Source organism: Akebia trifoliata, chromosome 10 (genome assembly GCF_017979445.1).
Source record: "Akebia trifoliata isolate Shusen 1 chromosome 10, ASM1797944v1, whole genome shotgun sequence".
In the NCBI taxonomy this organism is placed as follows: domain Eukaryota; kingdom Viridiplantae; phylum Streptophyta; class Magnoliopsida; order Ranunculales; family Lardizabalaceae; genus Akebia; species Akebia trifoliata.
In genome coordinates, this window is record NC_141384.1 from 22,451,882 (window position 1) to 22,471,681 (window position 19,800).

Consider the following 19,800-nt stretch of genomic DNA (forward strand, 5'->3'; position numbering starts at 1 on the left):
TCGTCGGCCCACTCGGAACTTTTAAAACTACGCACCATGGTGTCACTCTCCGAAAGAGCAAATAAATAACATGCGTGGCCGCAAGTTAGCGCATGGGACGCTTTAGGTGTCAATATCAGTGTGAGGGGCGACACTTTGAAGCGACCGTTTCTTTCTTACGTGTCTTGTAAGCCGTAATTTCTCAAAGACACACGACGACTACAATTTGAAGTCTTTGAAAGAGAATCAAGACTCTAAGAAGCATGGGTGAAGGTGAAGGTGAATTGGTGAATGGGTGAATGGGTTCTTTTTAAGTTTGAACTCTCTCTCTCTCTCTCTCTCTCTGCTGTGTGTTGTGTGTTGTGTGTGGGGGAAATGGAGGAACGTTACGATCCATTGAAGGAACTTGGGTCAGGGAACTTTGGGGTGGCAAGGCTTGTTAGAGATAAGAAGACTAAGGAGCTTGTTGCAGTCAAATATATTGAGAGGGGGAAGAAGGTATTTTGTAATTAATTTAATAATACAGAAATCTTCCCTGTTTTTCCCCTGTTGTAGTTTATGATTTCTTTGTATTTTTTTATTTATTTAAATTTTATGGGTTTAATTGGATTTATAATTTATTTATTTATTTATTTTTTTACTCATTTTAAGAAATGGTTCCTGGATTTTGCTTAAGGTTTATTTTATTTTTTTAATTAGATATTTTTATTGTTGGTTTTGCTATCTTTTAATTGGATTTATTTACTTAATGATTTATTGAAATGGGTATTTATTGACATAACTATTTTTGTTTTCAACATGTTACTGTTAGTGGAATGACACTGATACAATTGGATCAGATTTTAATTTGAAATTATTTTTCTTCGAGTTTTTATCTGAATTTTCTATGCAATTCGCACAACATATTTGCGGTTGCGGCATTGTTATGAATGTTAATTGTGTTTTCTGAATTCAGATTGATGAGAATGTCCAGAGGGAAATCATCAACCATAGGTCTTTGAGGCATCCAAACATTGTACTGTTCAAGGAGGTAAGAAAAATGTCAATTTTATTTAGATTATTATGTTAGTTTACTCCCTTTAATGCTTTTTAAATGGTAGAGCTGAACATTGTCATGAAATTTGCCTATTACGTTAATGGCTGATTATGTTGCTGCTGTTCTATCGGAAAATCGCCAATATTTTTGTCTCCTTCTTGTTGTTGTTCAAGATTTATGATTCTTAGTTTCGGACCTTCACTTTTTTATTTTTCTTTCTAAAATCCATCGTCTTCAACTTGATTCTTCTTCTTCCAAAATCTATTTTCTTATAAGTTTCTTCCAAAATCATATTAAACATTCTTTTATTTTGCCTTCAACATCTAGAGTAAAATTGTAAAATCCCCATTTTTTTTTTCTGAACTTTCCTAGATCTATTTGAATTAAAACCAAACTGACCCCCCTTGATGCAATTAGATCTGGAAATTTAGACTAATTTGTGTGAAAACTTCAAGAGAAGTTAAGGTGGAAGAGAAAATTCTCTTTCTTGAATCTATTTCATTTAAATAAAAATACAACTACATTCAATGGCCTATTTATAGGCAAAACAGAAAGATAACAACCCAAGTGAAATGACTACACTACCCTTACATGAACACTTAAAGCAACAAAAGAAACATAGCAGCCTAAGTGAAGTGACTACACTACCCTTACATGAACACTTAGGACAACAAAAGAAAACTAAGGAGAAACTAACAACTAACTAAATTGGACTGCACATCCCCCCCGCTCCAATAATTGTTGAATCCGAACTTGGTTATTATGGAGTTGAAGTCTCGAGGATTCTTAATAGAATGTTGTTGTGAAAGTTAATGGTATAATGCATTTAATGTTACTGCACTCCTTATTCTGCGTTCTGTGGTTTAATTAGTTGTCTTGGTGGAAAATGAAGAGTGTATGGGCAGGGGAATGAGACAGGTTTGTGGCTTTGCGCCAATTTGATACATGGAAATAGGTCACCAACATATGGAAGCTACTTGATAAAAAAGGGAGGGGGATGGGACGTTCTTGCAATGCAAATGTTGTTGCGTTATTTAATTCTTAGATTGTGTTGGACATACCCCTTTTTAGACATATCAAATCCAACTACTTATGATAGTGATTGTTGTAGCTTGGGTGACACCTTTCTGATAATCTGGTGTGCTTGATATGTCCCTAGATCCAGAGGTTGTTTCCTTTTACTACTACCTACTTTAGGACCCTCCTTTGCTGTGGAGGGTCAAAGAGATTTCTTTTTTTTTTTTTCCTTTCCTTTTTTAATTATATTATGTCGTTAAATTACTCTGCACTTTTTTTCTCAAATAAATTTGTCTGTAATTGTTAAAAAATAAAGAATGTGAAAAAATTCTATAAATATGGTCAGTTCCTCTCTCTCCCTCTACTATTATTGTCTTCATCAATCAATAAAAGGAAACATGAACTTTGATCTAGTTTGTTTTTTCCCATCATCATCTCTTAGCTTCATCCATATCTTTTGTTATCTCTTACAAAAAGGAAAGGAAGAAAATGCAATTATTATTTTGATTAATTATTTTTACTTGATAAATTTTTTATTTTTTAATGTTTGCAAGAAGTCCTCAGGAAGTGACGGAATTGAATTTGGTGAGAAATGAGCTCACAATAATGTAACTCTCAACTAGTAAAAATTAGGGCTTGAAGGCTTATGGTTGAGATTTCTGTTAAATTATATGCTACAGTTTACCTTGACCTTAATTTTGGGGGAAATAAAAAATAAAAATGTTTTTTAATGGTTTTGTGTAGCACCAGTGTGAGGCTTTTAGCCTCCATTGTGCCTTGTGAGTTAAGCCTCAAGGCTCAAGCTAACCCTGTTAATCATTGTGTCAAGATGTACCCTTAGCCACATCCTTGCCATATCAAAATAACTTATGTTATACATAGATCTTGATGTACCAATAATTGCACTTACACACACACACAAACAAAAAGGTTGCATGGACTGAATGACCATGTAGAGCCTGGACTGAGGACCTCAATTGGGCCACGTGGACTGCCATGTTGCTCGAAATGACACTTCAGACCTCTTTACTTCATGTTCTAGATTCAGTTGAAAAAAAAAAAGGGAACTTTTTTGGGCATGATCTAATACTTTGAAAATGGGTGGCCACTAAACTCTAAATTTAAAATTTAAACCCAACAGTGAAAAATTGTCTTTTTACATTTTCTTTTTGTTGGAGTTCATAAAATTTTGTGCTCTACATCCATGTGGCACCTTATCATGTTTTTGGGTGCAACATGGATGTTCAGTGCATATATATATGATGGTCCTTTGATCCATATAATCCAATCCCATATATGTATCTATGAAGAGCGATAATAACATAAGTAATAGTTGCAAACAAAGAATGTGAATATTTTTCCTTGCAGGTCTTGTTAACACCAACACATCTCGCCATTGTAATGGAATATGCGGCTGGTGGTGAGCTTTTTGAGAGGATATGCAACGCCGGCCGTTTTAGCGAGGACGAGGTTGTAACCTCACCATATATTCTCTATTTCAATGCACAATTTCTACTCTTGCTTACTTCTTTTTTGTTTTATATCTAATATCTCCTTATTGACCATACAAATCCATCTGCCTCTTCAGGCTAGATTTTTCTTCCAGCAGCTAATATCTGGAGTTAGCTACTGCCACTCTATGGTATACTATCCCAATCCTCTCTTTTATGGTGTTTACTAGATTTTTTTATGAACCGTATTGACATTATCTTTTGTTTCTGCTGCAGGAAATCTGTCATAGGGACCTGAAACTGGAAAATACACTCTTAGATGGAAGTCCGACTCCACGTGTTAAAATATGCGACTTTGGTTATTCCAAGGTTTTGTTTTTGTTAGGGATTTTGTTGATGCTTATAGGTTTTGTGATTGATATATCTGTGGCATGAGGGCTTAATTTTTTCTCAAATTTATAGTTTGCTTCTTTCTTGATGTCAGTCTGCTTTATTGCACTCTCAACCCAAATCAACTGTGGGAACGCCAGCGTACATTGCCCCAGAGGTCTTTTCACGGAAGGAATATGATGGCAAGGTATGCACAGTTGCTATAGGACTTTGGCCTAGTAAATTCTTCTCAGTTTTGGAGACACCCTCTTATGCTGTCATGTGTACGACTTTTTTTATTTGATTGGTCAGAATGTATTTAATGAGATCAGTAACTCGGTGATAGTAGGAATTGAACCCAGGTCTATGGTATCATCACCCATAGACTTTACCAAATACCAACTAAGCCAGCTCGCACCTTCTGTTGTGTACAACTTGGTAGATTGAACCATCTAAGTGGTAAGTACATAGGTTACGAACATACTAAAATAACTTCAAATTGACATCTTTCAATTTTATTCTCTACCAAATAAATTTGGAAACCATTGAGGAAAATGACCCACTATTGGAGGGACCAGCATCTACTTAAACATGATCTTGGGTAAATGGCTAAATAAATTATGTTCCTTCATTAAGGTGTGTTTGAAGTCACTAAATTTAACAAAGGGTTAGGCATCATGTTTGGGGTAGCAGAGTTTTACACCAGTAGCTGCTACTAACGTAGCTCTCCACTTTTATGTGGGCTTTGGGTTGGCAATGTGGTGTAAAAGAAACACTCTGGCTGAGTTGTGTGTGTCTGTTGTCATGAACACATCTATTTGTATACCAAATGCTCATTATGTGTGTGATGTGGACATGTGGGCGTGTGGTCACTTATCCAGAATTTATAAATGCTAGGCCATAATGTTTCGTATACAAACCACACCCTAAAATCCATACCTTTTAGATTATTCCCTCGTCAATTAATGCTTATATTCTTAGATTCTAGACTTGTGATTTAATTTTGGACCTCCCAAAATTAAGGTTCTTGAATAGGTGAGCTATGTTGATCCAAGTGACGTCATTTTGAAAGATCATGTAGGAGATCCACACCATTAGTGAAACCCATTATTTTTCTATAAATAAAAGGTCATTTGTCATATATTATGTACCATTCTGAGAATGTAATCGTTGGACCCTGTGGATACCATTCAAGTTGGGTCTCGTATTAAAAGGTGTTCATGTGTTCTAAGTCCATCTAATATGTCAATAAATAAGGTGGTGTGGACGCAAAAAATAAGGAGGTTAAGATCTTTAGTTGATGTCAGATGTCAAGTGGGGTCGAGGTGTGTTGGGTTTTTGGTAGAGAAAATCATAGTAGATATCAAGATATGCCATGATGATGTGTGCACGCGCTAGAACATGCTTTGACACCTATCAAAATTGACTTCTTGTTGCACATCATCCTCTTTGTCAGGAAATGTTACATTTAGGAGACACGTTCACTGCCATGAGGGTGTTCAACAAGAACTTTCTTCTCTCCATGACTTTTGTACCTTTGCACATTAGTCAAACCCCACATGGTTTGAAACAATGTCCATCCCAACGCCACTATACTTAAGAATTAAGAGAATGCTTACTAGAGTGAAACAAAGCCTCACCAACTATCTTCTATGATTGCTATCCGATGCCATCAAGGCAATACTGATGATGTTGTCATAGCAAGCAAGAGCCATGTCTTTTGTGATGCTTTCCACTTGGCGGTCTATCTGGCACATCTACAGGTGGCTATAATATTCTTCATGAATCCAAGCAAACCCCTTTGTTTGGAGAGTTTGGTGCTTTTTCTAGGCCCATTTTAGTTATGACTTATGATATGATGATTACTTTGATAATAGAAGATTGCAAACCACACCTGTCTGGTACCATATGGGGTATGCATGCACACTATGCCTAATTATGTAGAGTATTTTAGCTAGCATGGAAGTAACAGATTGGTTGTCACCTTGAAATGTGTGCTTTCTCACAACGATCATGCTAAACAACAACTATTTCTCCCAACATTTTTTATGAATAGGTGTGATACATAGAGGATTACACTGGGGAAGGCTATTGTTGTGCAGATTTTGTTGGTTGAAAAATCTGAAGGGGCCTTTTGGAGCTATTCTAGAGTCATGTTTAGCCCTTTTTTACTTGGTAATCCATGTTTTCTTTCATTTACACTTCAATTTTGTCAGGGCTTGCATCATTCTGGTGTCAAGAGCTTGTTCCACTTCTAGAACTTTCACTTTGATCATTAAAAAGTAAGGAAAGGAAACAATTGTTGTGACATGAGATATTACGCAGGTCAATTGGAGGATCAAATAGAAGGGTTCACACAATTGGAAATGTTTACAAAAGTACTATCCAAGCTTATAAAATTGTTGGAACAACTCATAGAGGAACCCACCAAGATGATTAACCTAACATAGAGGATTACATTTCGATGACATCCATTTTGGAATTATTATGGTGCAACTAGAGATGATCCTCCCTGTTGAAGTTAATTCAAGGGAAAGGATGATCGAGATGGAGTCATGCTCATGTTTCATGGAAGTTAATGAGCATACTAATACCCTAGAAATCACAAGAATGCTTAGGGGCATGATTTTGGTGAGAATGGTGTTGTGATGGCATTGGGTTCCATTGATTGTAAATTTCTAGGAAATTGTGGAAAGTATGGAGAGCCCATTTAGTCGGGATAGAATTTTTAACAAGATCCAAGAGGTATGATTAGGGCTTAAAATGGGTTGGATTTTATTTGAAATCCGAGTGATCCAAATCCGATTTTTAGCAGATTTGATTTCTCTAGTATATCCGAATTAAAATATGGGTTGGATATGGGTTGATGTCCCTTGACCCGAGTTGGATACGGACCCATCCCTATATCCACTTATTTCCAAATGATATATTATTTTGTATGTTGTATATGCTATATTTTTATATTTTTTAGTCTATCATTCATCAACAAATGAGTGTTAGGTGTAGTGGTCAAAGCTACTTTTCAAAAGTGGAGAGGTCTTGAGTTCAAATCACATTAAAGCCACATTTTTAATAAATTACTTTGTAATGGTCTGAAATTATCCGACCGACCGACCCAAACCAATTAATTTGATCGGATTGGATCCAGATATGGGTTTAATGGAAGTAAAAAAATTGGATATGTTTTGAGCTAGTAGGATCTGAGTCAGATCCGGATTTGGACCCAACTTAAAAATCTGGATATGGATATGGGTAGACACATATCCGGCCTAGACTCGACCCATTTTAAGCCCTAGGCATGACTATCCGAAAACCCCCGGATTTAATGGTTATTGTGAAAATCAGAGAAACCACAATGATTGAGAGGATAATATTTCAGTCTCAAATTTTAGAAATTCACGGACGTGTAGATGCCAATAGTTTTATCAATTGGCCAAAATATTTAGTCTATTATCCTAAATCCCTAAAAATTAATACTGGTTGCATCTCGATTGACTGGATTTGCCTTGAGATGGTGGTTTCACCTCCAAGCAAATCATACTAGGAAAGAGAAAGAGAACATTACTTCATGGCACAAGATTACAAAAAAAAAATCTCTGTGGACTAAATTCCTTCGTCGTATGAGGCTCAAATTTCACAAAGGTGTTCGAATTTAAGACAACGGAATTTAGACATGTTGGCATATACAGGAATTTCATAAGTTGTCCATGCAAGCTGGGTTGCAAGAAAAATAAACATTTTGTTTGGGTCATTTCTATACCGATACAAACCTTACCATTTTGAGGACATGGGTTGTGGAGGATGCCTACAAACTTGCATTGAAAGTGGAAGAAATTCTATGGGGAAGATTGCAAGCACTAAGGTACAACATCGCAGAAGGATACACGAAACCTTCAAGGAAATGTGGGATATTGTCAAAGAAATTTGTGGTTTTGTTGCTGACAACCACATGAGGCTATATTGCATCCAGTGTTTCAAGGTGGTCAGACGTGTTGGTTAATGTAAGTTGTTTAGTCCTTCTTCTAGTGAAAAGAATTAGAAAAAAATTATGCAGATAGAGAGTGGTGGAGTAGTGACGGTGAATGCATCTCACATATTATTGGCTCTTTCTTGGTAGTATTTGAGGCTAAGAGTTCCCATATTGACTACTCCCTTGATAATGCGATCAATATTCCTCATCATTTGACAATTTATTAAAAAAAAATATGATTGATTGATGCAAGTAGATCAACAATCCCCAATGGGAAGGAAAAAACCCTATTATTTCAAAAAGGGAAGAAAAAAAGATCACTTGCTATTGAAGGAATGCTACATGTAGTGGGCTACAAAATTAAAATAAAGCACCATTTTGAACTTAAAGCAAAGATGAATCATTGGGATAGAGTATTGTATATGAGTTTGTCATAAAGGAAAAGATATTACACGCTTATTTGTTGGATAATGTACTGGATTTCCTATGAATTTTTTTGATGTGGCTCCTGGCGAGTTTCTGGTTGGCCTTTCAGCTGCCCACAACATTTTGCATCACATTGATTTTGTTCCAAGATCATCACTATCCACTATGTTGTGTTACAGGATGAGTCCCAAAGAACATGAATAATTGTGACGCCAGGACGGGGAACTATTATAGAAGGGATGAGTAAAGGAAAGCATGAGCCCTTGTATTCTCTCTGCATTTCTCACACTAAAATTGATGATTCATGGTGGATGTGCGTTGATGATAAATCTATCAAACCGAATCCGTGTCCATTCGTGATTCTTCGCTTGGATCCTATGTGGCATGCAAATTTTCGAAGATGGGTTTGTTAAGTAGGTACCATGATATTTGGACTAGACTTGTGGGTTATACAAATGGTTGGTGATATTAGTATGGTCTAATGTGTGAGAACATTTTTTTTTTTTTTTGATAAGTATAATATATTAAAAAGAGAAAAACCGAATACAAGGAGGCCGAGGAAGCCTCTCAAAGAGCAGCTAAGAAAAGAAACAAACAATATCAGTGGTTACATAAAGAGTTCCATCTAAATACAAAGTCGTCAAAAGAAGTCCCCACGAACTCTATGTTTTGCTTAGACTAAAGGTAAAGAAAACCCAAGATCTCCAAGAGACCTGCATGAGAGCTTTTAGTCTTACTATTGAACATCCTGTTATTTCTCTCGTTCCAAATCCCCCAAGCAATAGCTGACGGTAGCATGTCCCAAAGGAGACGTTTTTTAGTGTGAAAAGTAATGCTAGTCCATTCTTCTAACAATGAGAAGAACTTACGAAGAAAGACCCAATTAATTCAAAACATACTAAGGAAAATAGATCAAATGTTATAGGTAAAGGTACAATGAATTAAAATATGATCAACAGATTCCCCTTCCTTCAAACAAAGGGGACAACAATTGGGTGTGATTCAGCCCCGAATAATCAAATTATTCATCGTAAGAATCCTACCAAGGGAAGCCAATCAAACAAAAAAGGAGATTTTAGAGGGAACTGATTTAGACCAAATAATGGATCCCGGGATGACTCGCTCTGAAGGAGTGAGCCACTTATGGAATGACCTGACAGAGAATCTCAAGTCCTTTGGCCTTATCCATTCCCACCTATCCTGATCGCTTTCCTTGAGATGAAACATATGCAGGAGATCAAGGAAAGATGTTATCTCAGTTCCCAATCATTAAAGTTTCTTTCGAACCCCAGATCCCATGAAGGACTGGAATTGTTGCGAATCAAACACTGCTGGATTGAACGATTCTTCTTAATAGAACATGCATACAAAGACGGAAATTGGGTTGCCAGAGATGTAGTGCTACACCAACTATCTTCCCAAAATCTGATCCTGTCCCCCAAACCCGCTTTGAACCTAATTCATTTCTCGGAATCTTTACTGACTTTAAGAACCCCTTTCCAAACACTACACCCATATGACTCTTTAGACTCCCCACTTTACTAGCTTAGCATCCTCTCCTCGTATTTAGCCACAATAATCTTCCTCCACAAACTACCCCTCTCCTCGCCAAACCTCCAGAGCCATTTTCCCAGAAGCGCTCTATTAGGTAATCTAAGCCCCCTTATGCCCAGCCCCACATTCGCGTGAGAACCTTGATGTGCAATATATCAATCAAGGTTTAAAATCTCGTCTTGAGGCAATGTTTCAGTTTGAAAAAAAAACCAAGACAATCTCAATCGAAACATTCCAAGAGTCCAAAACATTTTCAAAGACATTCAATGGTTGGGGGTCAATGTTTTGTTATGATCTTGGCTGAAACCGGATAGCATGGATGAAACTTTATGAAATGGTACGGAACTTTACACCATGATATCAATCATGTATTACGTGCCCTTATTGGTTGTTTTGTAGTATTGTACATTGGTGATATCTTGATCATGAGACAACTTGTTGAAAGTTCTTAGTGTTCTGAGATAGGAGATTTATTACCCCAAGTATATTTTAGATAATGTCATCTCATAAAGGGTATTGGAATGAAGGTGAAAATGTGGCTGGTTGGTAATTTTACATTTTTTCAAATATAAAAGGAGCCTAATTCATGTAGGAGGAGACTATTATAATGTTATTAATTTGTGAGTTGTGGAGATAAAATTTCCAAACAAACATTGTGGGAGCTAATCTATTTTCTTGTTGAATTCTTTTTTACTTGGTAACCCCTATTTGTCTATTTATTTGCCAAGTATACTTAAATTATTTTAGGGCTTTCATCAATGTTCCTGTGTGACTTTCTCCAATTGGCTGATTTTTTTTTTATTTTTTTATCGGTACCAGTTGGCCGATTTGGTTCATGCATAATTTAAAAACTCATTGAGTCGATTTGACTTGATTTGATTTTGAGGCGACTCGGCCCCCAAACTTGATGGAACTAAGTCGCTGAGTCAATTTGAAAAAAAAGTATACCAAGTTGGATAAAAAATTTGACGGAGTTAGGTGACTATATTTGATATCTTTGAAGACAACAAAAGATAAATATCGTCATTTATTTTTAAACAGTAAAAACTATTTTTAAATATTTATAAATTTATTATATTTTTAATTGACTTGTCCTAGTCCACTTGACTTGACTCAGTGGACATTCAAATCAAGTTTTAAAACTATGGGTTCATGCATCAAACCAATGGATGCTATAGCTTTCTTACAGGGTTGTTTGAAAGTTTCTGAATTGCAGATAGCAGATGTTTGGTCCTGTGGTGTGACTTTGTACGTGATGTTGGTAGGAGCATACCCGTTTGAGGATCCCGATGATCCTAGAAATTTCCGAAAAACCATCGGGGTAAGTTCTCTTAACTAAACATTGTAATAACCATCAATATTACACACCCAAATCTAGAGTTACTGAGTTCAGCTTTGTTGATTTTCTCAACAGAGAATAATGAGTGTTCAGTACTCCATACCCGACTATGTACATGTATCTGCAGGTTGCCGGAACCTACTCTCACGAATATTTGTCGCCAACCCATCAAAAGTGAGTTTCTCGCCATGGACAATTGACCTCTTTTGTACTTTCTTTGACCTAAATTATAGATTATTTACACTATTTATCTCTCTTTGAAGAGGATCACAATCCCAGAGATAAAAAGCCATCCTTGGTTTCTAAAGAATTTGCCTAAAGAGTTGGTGGAAGGTGAGAAAACAAACTATGAGAACATTGACCGTTGCAAGCCTGCCCAAAGTGTGGAAGAAATAATGCGGATTATACAAGAAGCACGTACACCTGCGGAAGGTTCTAAAACTGGTGGGCAATCGGTTGCAGGAATGGTAGACCCTGACGATGTAGAGGTTGATATGGAATCTGAGGCCGACTACAGTGGCGATTTTCTTAATCTGGCGTGAATGCAGCAGCCTTGGAAAGGAACAAATGGGAGAGGTATGTGTGTGTATAGTAACATCTAAGGTGCAGTATTTATTGTGTCACCTATGTTTTATGTTGATTTGTAATGTTTGTGGGTGGACGGCATTTCCCATCATTAGTGTTGGTAATCAATTTGAATGAATTGGAGGTAATGTTGGGTCTTTCCATGAGTTGCCAACTTGTTTGATGGTGTGTTTCTTATGTTGTTGGCCTCTATCGGCTTGTGAGCATTTTTCTTTTGTTGTTTGGTTTGGCTTAACATATCTTGACACATAGGGGAAACTTGTTGCTTGATTTAAATTGGGAAGATATTGTTTCTAGGGAAAATTACTTATAGGACCATAGTGGAGGGATTTCTTTCTAATTAGTCCCTAAGTTTTAGGGCTTCTCGTAGTAGTCCATTTTGTAAAACTTCTCTTTCTAATCAGTCCATGAACCCCATTCCACATATTTCTTACGATTGAAATGCCGAAACTGTCCTAACTTTTCAAACTCACCATTTTCGATAAAAAAAATGGATTTTTTGCATCTCAGTCGAGTTTCAAAGATTCCATTCCGATAAAAAGGATGAAGTCATTTTCAAACATTTTGAAGACATGTAAAAAAGTTAGTTTTTTTTTTTCAATTTTTTTTTTGCTTCGTTTTTGGATGAAAATTGTTCCAAGATGCTTCTTGTGGTTTGAAATCATCTACACAAGTCGTTGTGTCAAGTTTTTAGTTGATCTTTCCATTTATTTTAATCGAAAACACTCGAAAATGAAAACGGGTGGGTTGTACCAGCATTGGACTTACCACTTTTTGTAGTTGAGCTCAACATTTTTATTGTTGAGTTCCACATTTAAAAAAAATTGTTGAATTAACAATAAATAATGTTGAACTCGACAATAAAAAGTGGTGAGCTTGACATTGTATAAATTTTTTGGAATCTCAACTCCGTCCTTCATTTTTGTCATAAATTGTCAAAATAAATCAAAAACTGCATCTAAATGCTCAAAATTAGAAGTATATCATTTTCATTTGTCATTTATGATAAAAATTGTTGGAAATGATTGCAATCGCCATTGAAAAACATAAGTATGTGAAGAAGATGAGAAAAATGGTAGTTTGGTTATTTCAAAAACATTATGACGTGAGATGAAATAGAGGGACTATTAAGAAATGAAAAGTTTACTAAGGGTATGATTGAACATGGAAAATAGGGTGGAAAATCAATTTCCATGGAAAATGACATTTTTCAAGTGTTTGATTGCACATGGAAATGAAAATTCATTTTCCACCCCATTCAAAAAGTCCACTAAATCATGGATTTTACTTTCCCACCCATATGGGTGGGAAAATGAAATCCACCCATATTTTCCATCTTCAATTCTTCTCTACCACCACCACTACCACCATTACACTAACCTCGCCGTTGCCGTCGGCTCCGTCTCCGACCACCTTTTCTCTCTCTCTTCTTCTTTTTTTTCTTTTCCTTCTTCTCCATCCCTCACCTCCTCCGCCACCACCACCACCACGTTCTCTCCCCATCTTCCTCACTTACCTCCGTCGCCGCCATCGTCGCAGCCGCCACCTTTGTCGCCACATCCTCCCCTCTCCTTCTTCCTCGTCATCTTCTTTTTCCTCTCCCCCTCTTCTCATCTTCTTCCTCCTTCTCCTCTTCTTCTTTTTTCTCATATTTTTTTCATAATTTTTTCCAAGTGAAATCAAACAATGGAATTTGATTTTTCAACCCTACCTATTTTCCACAACTAATTTTCCATGGATTTCAAATTCCATGGAAAGTGACTTTCCATGCAATCAAACATACCCTAAGTGGACTTTAAGCTATTGTCCAAAACTTAGGGACTATTTATAAAGAAATTCCTCCGTCAAGGTCCTTTAAATAGATTCCCCTTGTTTCTATAACTCGTAAGGTTGTTGGTATTCATGTTGTACTTGTGAGACTTTTCTAGGGTCCAACTTAGCAGAAACTTTTAGATGAATTTAGGGTTTGATAAATGGTGTAGATTGAGGTTTCAAAGGAGAATGTTAAAATCCAAACCAATGCTCCAAAAATACCTAGGTGTAAATAGAGTGGAAAGCTTAAGTCTTAACCTAAGGATCGTAATGTTCCCCCACGATTCAAGGTCGACGTCTTTGTTGGCCCACTTTATGGCGAGCCCCCTCGCACCTTGCCCTTTTTTCCAAGTACTAGGTACCCCCTTTCTCGTTTTCCATAAGTCGCTCCTTCCCAGAATAATCACGGTGGCCTACTATGGTATACCCCTTCGATATCCCATACTATAGAGGAGTCTCCCCCCTTTTTTCTTGGACTCTCCATAATCGCCTCCCCATAACTCGAACCCTGGACGTGAGTTGGCTTTGATACCAAATGTTAAGACCCAAGCCAATGCTCCACAAATACCTAGGCAGTAATAGATTGAGGTTTCAAAGGAGAACTAGAAAAAGAGGAAGAAGAAGAGATAAAAGAGTGGGGTGTTGGGGATTGTGTCTCATATTCCCACTTCTATTCTAGTTATATATTTAGGAAATTACTTAAAAGGTCCCAGCGGAAGGGTTTCTTTCTAAAGTGTCCATTTAGTAACCAATTTCTTTTTTAATAGTACATTCTTGTTGAGCTCACCACTTTTTATGGTTTAGTTCAACATTTTATTACCGAACTCACCATTTTTTATTGTCGAACTCCAATAATTAAACATTACTTAAAAGCGTCAAGTTCATCAATAGCGATAGTCGAATTCAAAATATTAATATTATTGAACTCGATGATATCTGTTATATTATTGATGAACTCGACGCTTTTAAGTCATGTTTAATTACCATCGAGTTTAAAATATTTTCATTAAAAGTCGTCTAACTTGACAATAAAAAGTGGTGAACTAGAGTACTAGACAATAAAAAGTGATGAAATCCACACTAAGTGATAACTTCGACAATAAAAATGTTGAATTAGATAATAAAAGTAGTGAACTCGACACTGTACATGTGATCCAGATTTTTTTTTTCCTTTTTTAGACATCGAGGCCGGGTAAATCTCTTTGGAATATCCAAAATGCCTATATCATAGTTGCGAAATAGACACTTGAATCAAAAGTACCAGCGTAATCATAAATTTTTTTAGAATCTCAACTTTGTTTTTATAACCATCATGAGTATATCATTCTCCATTCATCATTCACCATAAAAAAAAAATCATGGGAAATGATCGCAATCGCCGTTGGAAAACCTAGTTATGTGAAGAAGGGGAAAAAAATGGTAGTCTGGGTAATTCAAAACCATTATAACAAGAGATGAGGACCAGGGACCTTAAGATAGATTGTTTTTTACTAAATGGACTATTAAGATATCGTCCAAAACTTGGGGACTACTTAGAAAGAAACCCCTCCTCCTGGATCCTTATAGTAATTTTTCCTATATTTATATCTCCACTATTAGCAATACCATGTCAACACACCACAATCATGGTATTCACTTCCCCTTTGAAAATATTTTGTATCTTAATATTTTATTCTTTCCCATTTTTGTTTCATTCTCTCTTCGTTTACCATCCATTGTAACTCATTGTTGGCTTGAATATATGTTTTGACACGTTAATGAGAAGAAAGAAAATTCCTTCACCCTTTTTGTCATGGTACCAGGGCGCATAGATCTGAATATATATTTTTTCTCTTTCTTTTGAACTAGTTTAACAAGGTTGATCATCCCATCAACATTACAAGCTTTCCTCCAACGACCATCCCATTATTGAGGACCCACTCCATGGATTCTTCCAATAAGTGATGATTAAACCAGTCCTTACTAACTACATCATTCCGTAAATCCAGGAACCATGCTTGTTTTCCAACCCTTGGTGGGTGATAACTACCCACTTAGAGTCGGGCCATGAACATGGCTTTAAGCGCTAAGAACAAGATTGAATTCATTGCTGGATCCGTACAAAGCCTAAGTCTTCCACAGATCCAAAGTATGCTCAGTGGATTCGATGCAATAACATGGTCTTATCTTGGATTTTAAATTCTTTTTCCAAGGAACTTTCTACGTACCAACATCATATACGTTGAATCAACCCATGAAGTATAAAGATAACTTAAAAGACCGTTTCTCTCAAAGTAATGCTCTTAGGATCTTCCAAATCGAGAAAGCCTTATCTTCCCTTACTCAAGAACAACTGTCCATAGCTGCTGCTTATTTCATCAAACTGAAGGGCTATTAAGATAAATTAATGACTTTTCGGCCCTTGCCCTTATGTTCTTGCGGTGCAATGAAAACATTGGTCGATTATCAACAAGAAGAATGAATTATGCAATTTTTAATGGGCTTGAATGAATTTTATGTTGCGGTTCAAGGAAAACTTCTCCTTATGGATCCATTGTCACCACTCAACAAGATTTTTTCACTTGAGGTTTCGATCTCATCTCATAATTTGAGTGAATCTTCTGCACTCCATGCCAAGTCCGATCAACAGCTTGGAACAGACAATCGTGATTCCAACAAGCGGAACCAAAATAATCAAGGTTCTCAGCGTAATTGACAAACTTGCAAGCATTGTGGTTGAGTCAGACACACTATTCAGAAGTGTTATGTGCTGCATGGTTATCCACCTGGTCATCGTCTTCACAAGAACAACAAGCAAGCTTCTGCCAACACCAGCCAAGTATCGACCTCACCTATCGATACTCGAAGTGTTGGCCATTCCTTGACAAGTTTTCCTTTCACACCCGACCAATGCAGACATGGCTTGCCTAACCACCCACGTCTCATATACTTCTCTTTGCCATGCCTGTACCACTATTTTTGTCCCTTGGATCTTTGACACTTCTCACTGCCATTATTTCCAATGCTTCTACATTTGTTAAACTTCATGATGGTACAATGTCACTTGTATCTCATATTGGAACTGTTTTCTGGTCTTCTTCCCTCATTTTTATGACCGTATTATGTCTCACTTCCTTCAGATTTAATCTTATTTCTAATAGTAAGCTCTCTAAGTAATCAAATTGCTCCCTCACCTTTCTTTCTGATTCTTGCATTATACAGGATCTATCATCAAGGATGATGATTGGAGCGGAGAAAGAGAATAATGGCCTCTACTATTTCTCTCCACCAAATAATGGCGTATTGCATTCCGTGACTTCTACTTCGTCATGATTTGACATTTGGCATAGGCGACTTGGACACACTTCTCATCATCGTTCAGAATATTTAGCTAAAGATGTTTCTGGTATCTTTGTATCTAATTCTGATCATTGTAGTATTTGTCCTTTGGCTAAACAAACTTGTTTTCCATTTCCTGTTAGTCAAATTTCTACTAATGAATTTTTTTAGTTAAAATGTTTCGATATTTGGGGTAATTATCATATACCTTCTCTCAATGGTGCTCATTTTTTTTGTACTATAGTTGATGATTTTACATGATGCACATGAGTTTATTTTATGCAACACAAATCTGAAACATGCTATTTACCCCATTCCTTCTTTGCACTTGTTTAAACCCAATTTAATCGAAAATCAAACAAATTCGTTGTGATAATGGGTTTGAATTTGATATGGAATGTTTCTCCAAGCTAAAGGTGTGGTTCATCAATATAGTTGCGTTGCCACACCGCAACAAAATTGTGTTGCTGAATGAAAAAGGAGCTTTACGTTTTCAAGCTCATCTTCCTATGTGAAGCTATTTTTAACGATAAACCTTTGGGTATCTGTGTTATGCTTCTACTCTTGCTTCACATTGATCAAAATTTGATCCTTGAGTAAAGAACTGCATTTTCCTTGGTTACCCTCATGGTGTAAAAGGTTTTAAAGTTTTCGATCTTGGAGTTAAAACGACTTTCATCTCCCAGGAAGTAGTGTTTCATGAGAATATATACCCCTTTCACACTCAAAAGTCTGAATCCTCTCCATTGATCCTTCCTTGCTCTATTCCTAATCAAATGGACTTGTCTCCTCTTATGCATCCTTCTTCCATACCGTCTAGCCCATCTCCCACTGCTTTTGACATTTTGCCTCATTCAGTTGCACAATCCCTACCACAAAGGCACTACACACGTACTCGACAACAACCAAGCTATCTACTTGATTATCATTGTCAGTTGGCCATGCATCTCACTCTGCTCCAGTCCCATCCTTTTTTATAAACCGTATAGCTGGTAAATCATATCTTTTATCGATCATTTTATCTTATGAAAAATTATCATCATCTCACCGAGCTTTTTCCAGAGCAATATCTTTTGTTATTCAACTTTTGGATTCTTACTCTATCATGTAGTAACTAAAAGCCCATTGATTGTAAATGGGTTTACAAGATCAAATATAATTTTGACAGGTCCATTGAACGCTACAAGGCTACAAGGTTAGCCTTGTAGCAAAAGGGTACAATCAAAAGGAGGGGTTGGACTACCAATAGACATTTGCCCCTGTTGCAAAACTTGTTAACGTTCAATGTTTATTAGCTATTGCCGCAGTTAAGAATCAACACCTTCATTAGTGCATAATGCATTTCTTCATGGACTATTCCACCTGAATATGTTCGTAAGGGGGAGTCTTGTGTTTGTCGTCTCAACAAGTTTCTTTATGGACTCAAACAAGCCTCTAGATAGTGTTTTGCTAAATTTTCTACATCATTACTTGCAGTGGGCTATACTCAATCCAAGGTAGATTAATCTTTTTTCACATGTTCTAATGGTGAATCCTTCACTCAAGTGCTTGTTTATGTAGATGAAATCGTTGTTGTCGGGAATGACGCCACTTCCATCAGCAACCTTAAGACCATCCTACAACAATTCAAGGTTAAAGACTTGGCCTTCTGAAATATTTCTTGGGTATTGAATTGGCATGCTCACCACATGTCATTTTCCGTTCTTAAAATAAGTTTACTTCAGAAGTTCTTGAAGATAGAGGATTTCTTGGGGCTCACACTTCTACATTTTCCATGGAACAAAACCTGAAGCTTGACAGTTTAGACGGATCTTTACTCTCTGACCTGACTAGCTATAAGACGATTTATTGGGTGCCTTGTTTACCTCGCAATTACAAGGCTTGACGTCGTTTACTCTGTCAACATGCTAAGCCAATTCATAGATAAACCATGAATGCCACACCTTGATGCAGTCCACCGTCTTCTTTGTTATCTCAAACAGACACCAATTAAAAGCCTTCTATGAGTCTGATTGGGCAAGTTATGTAGAGTCCTGTCGCTCGATTGCTGGTTATTGTACTATGCTTGGTTCCTCTCCTATCTCATGGAAATCACAGGAGCACCCTACTATATACACATTCTTTTGCTGAAGCTGAATAGCGTGCCATGGCTACGACTTCTTGAGAGCTAACATGGCTCACCACTCACATCTATTGCACAATTTATGCATATTGCATCCGCAACCTACTTTATTGTTTTACGACAATAAGGCTGAATATGATCTTCAATTGCGTCCATATCTTTCATCAATCATTTTGAGAACATTAGATATAAGAATAGATGTTTGGAGTAGAACACTTTTCATGTTTGAGTATAAGTATGAATCATTCATCTCCTTTCTTATTGTTTCCTTAAAATTTCTCTATGTTCGAGTATAATATGTATTTTTAAATTAACTTAACCACTAAAACTTTTTAATAATATTTTTCCATCCCCTTTTTAAATAAGTATTTATTTAAATCATAAGCCCATTCATAAGGTCGTTCATAGGCCCACCCATAAAGCCTGTTCATAACCATTGGCCCAGCCCGGAGCCCGAATATTGTAGGGCTGGTTCGAAATCTAAGATCTGCAGCATATAGAGTATAGATTTGCCTTTAAAATCAATGTTGTGGAACAACAGGAGGAATCCAAACCTAGGTTTTTCCCAAACCCATTTTTTTTTAATTAAATAAGGTGTTGGTGTTGGATCGGATTTGGTTCACTGATACATTGATCCAATCCGATCGGATTGGAACGGATTCAATTCATCAAGTAAAAATTCTGGATTGATAATGATATAATACTAATCCAGTATCAAACCGATTTGTTGCCTGCCCTAACAACAACTAAAGATATGTTGAACCAATCCATCAACTATGTGAGAAATGAAGCAAGCGTCACTTGTCAACTAGCTTAGTTGGT

General features: G+C 36.7%; 1 protein-coding gene across 2 annotated transcripts; it reads left to right on the plus strand.

Moving 5' to 3' along the window:
* Positions 1 to 201: 201 nt before the first annotated feature.
* LOC147393292 (serine/threonine-protein kinase SAPK3-like) lies at positions 202 to 17,117 on the plus strand. 2 transcript variants are annotated; one of them, XM_086456753.1, is made up of 10 exons: positions 202 to 477; positions 935 to 1,009; positions 3,401 to 3,502; positions 3,621 to 3,674; positions 3,760 to 3,852; positions 3,968 to 4,060; positions 11,019 to 11,123; positions 11,217 to 11,315; positions 11,405 to 11,717; positions 16,740 to 17,117. In XM_086456753.1, the coding sequence occupies exons 1-9, from the start codon at positions 271 to 273 to the stop codon at positions 11,681 to 11,683; spliced, it is 1,107 nt and encodes a 368-aa protein (XP_086312879.1). In that variant the 5' UTR covers positions 202 to 270; the 3' UTR covers positions 11,684 to 11,717; positions 16,740 to 17,117. The 2 variants fall into 2 exon arrangements, with proteins under 2 accessions (XP_086312879.1, XP_086312878.1); XM_086456752.1 differs by lacking the exon at positions 16,740 to 17,117 and having other exon boundaries at positions 203 to 477; positions 11,405 to 11,932.
* The last annotated feature ends 2,683 nt before the right edge of the window (positions 17,118 to 19,800 follow it).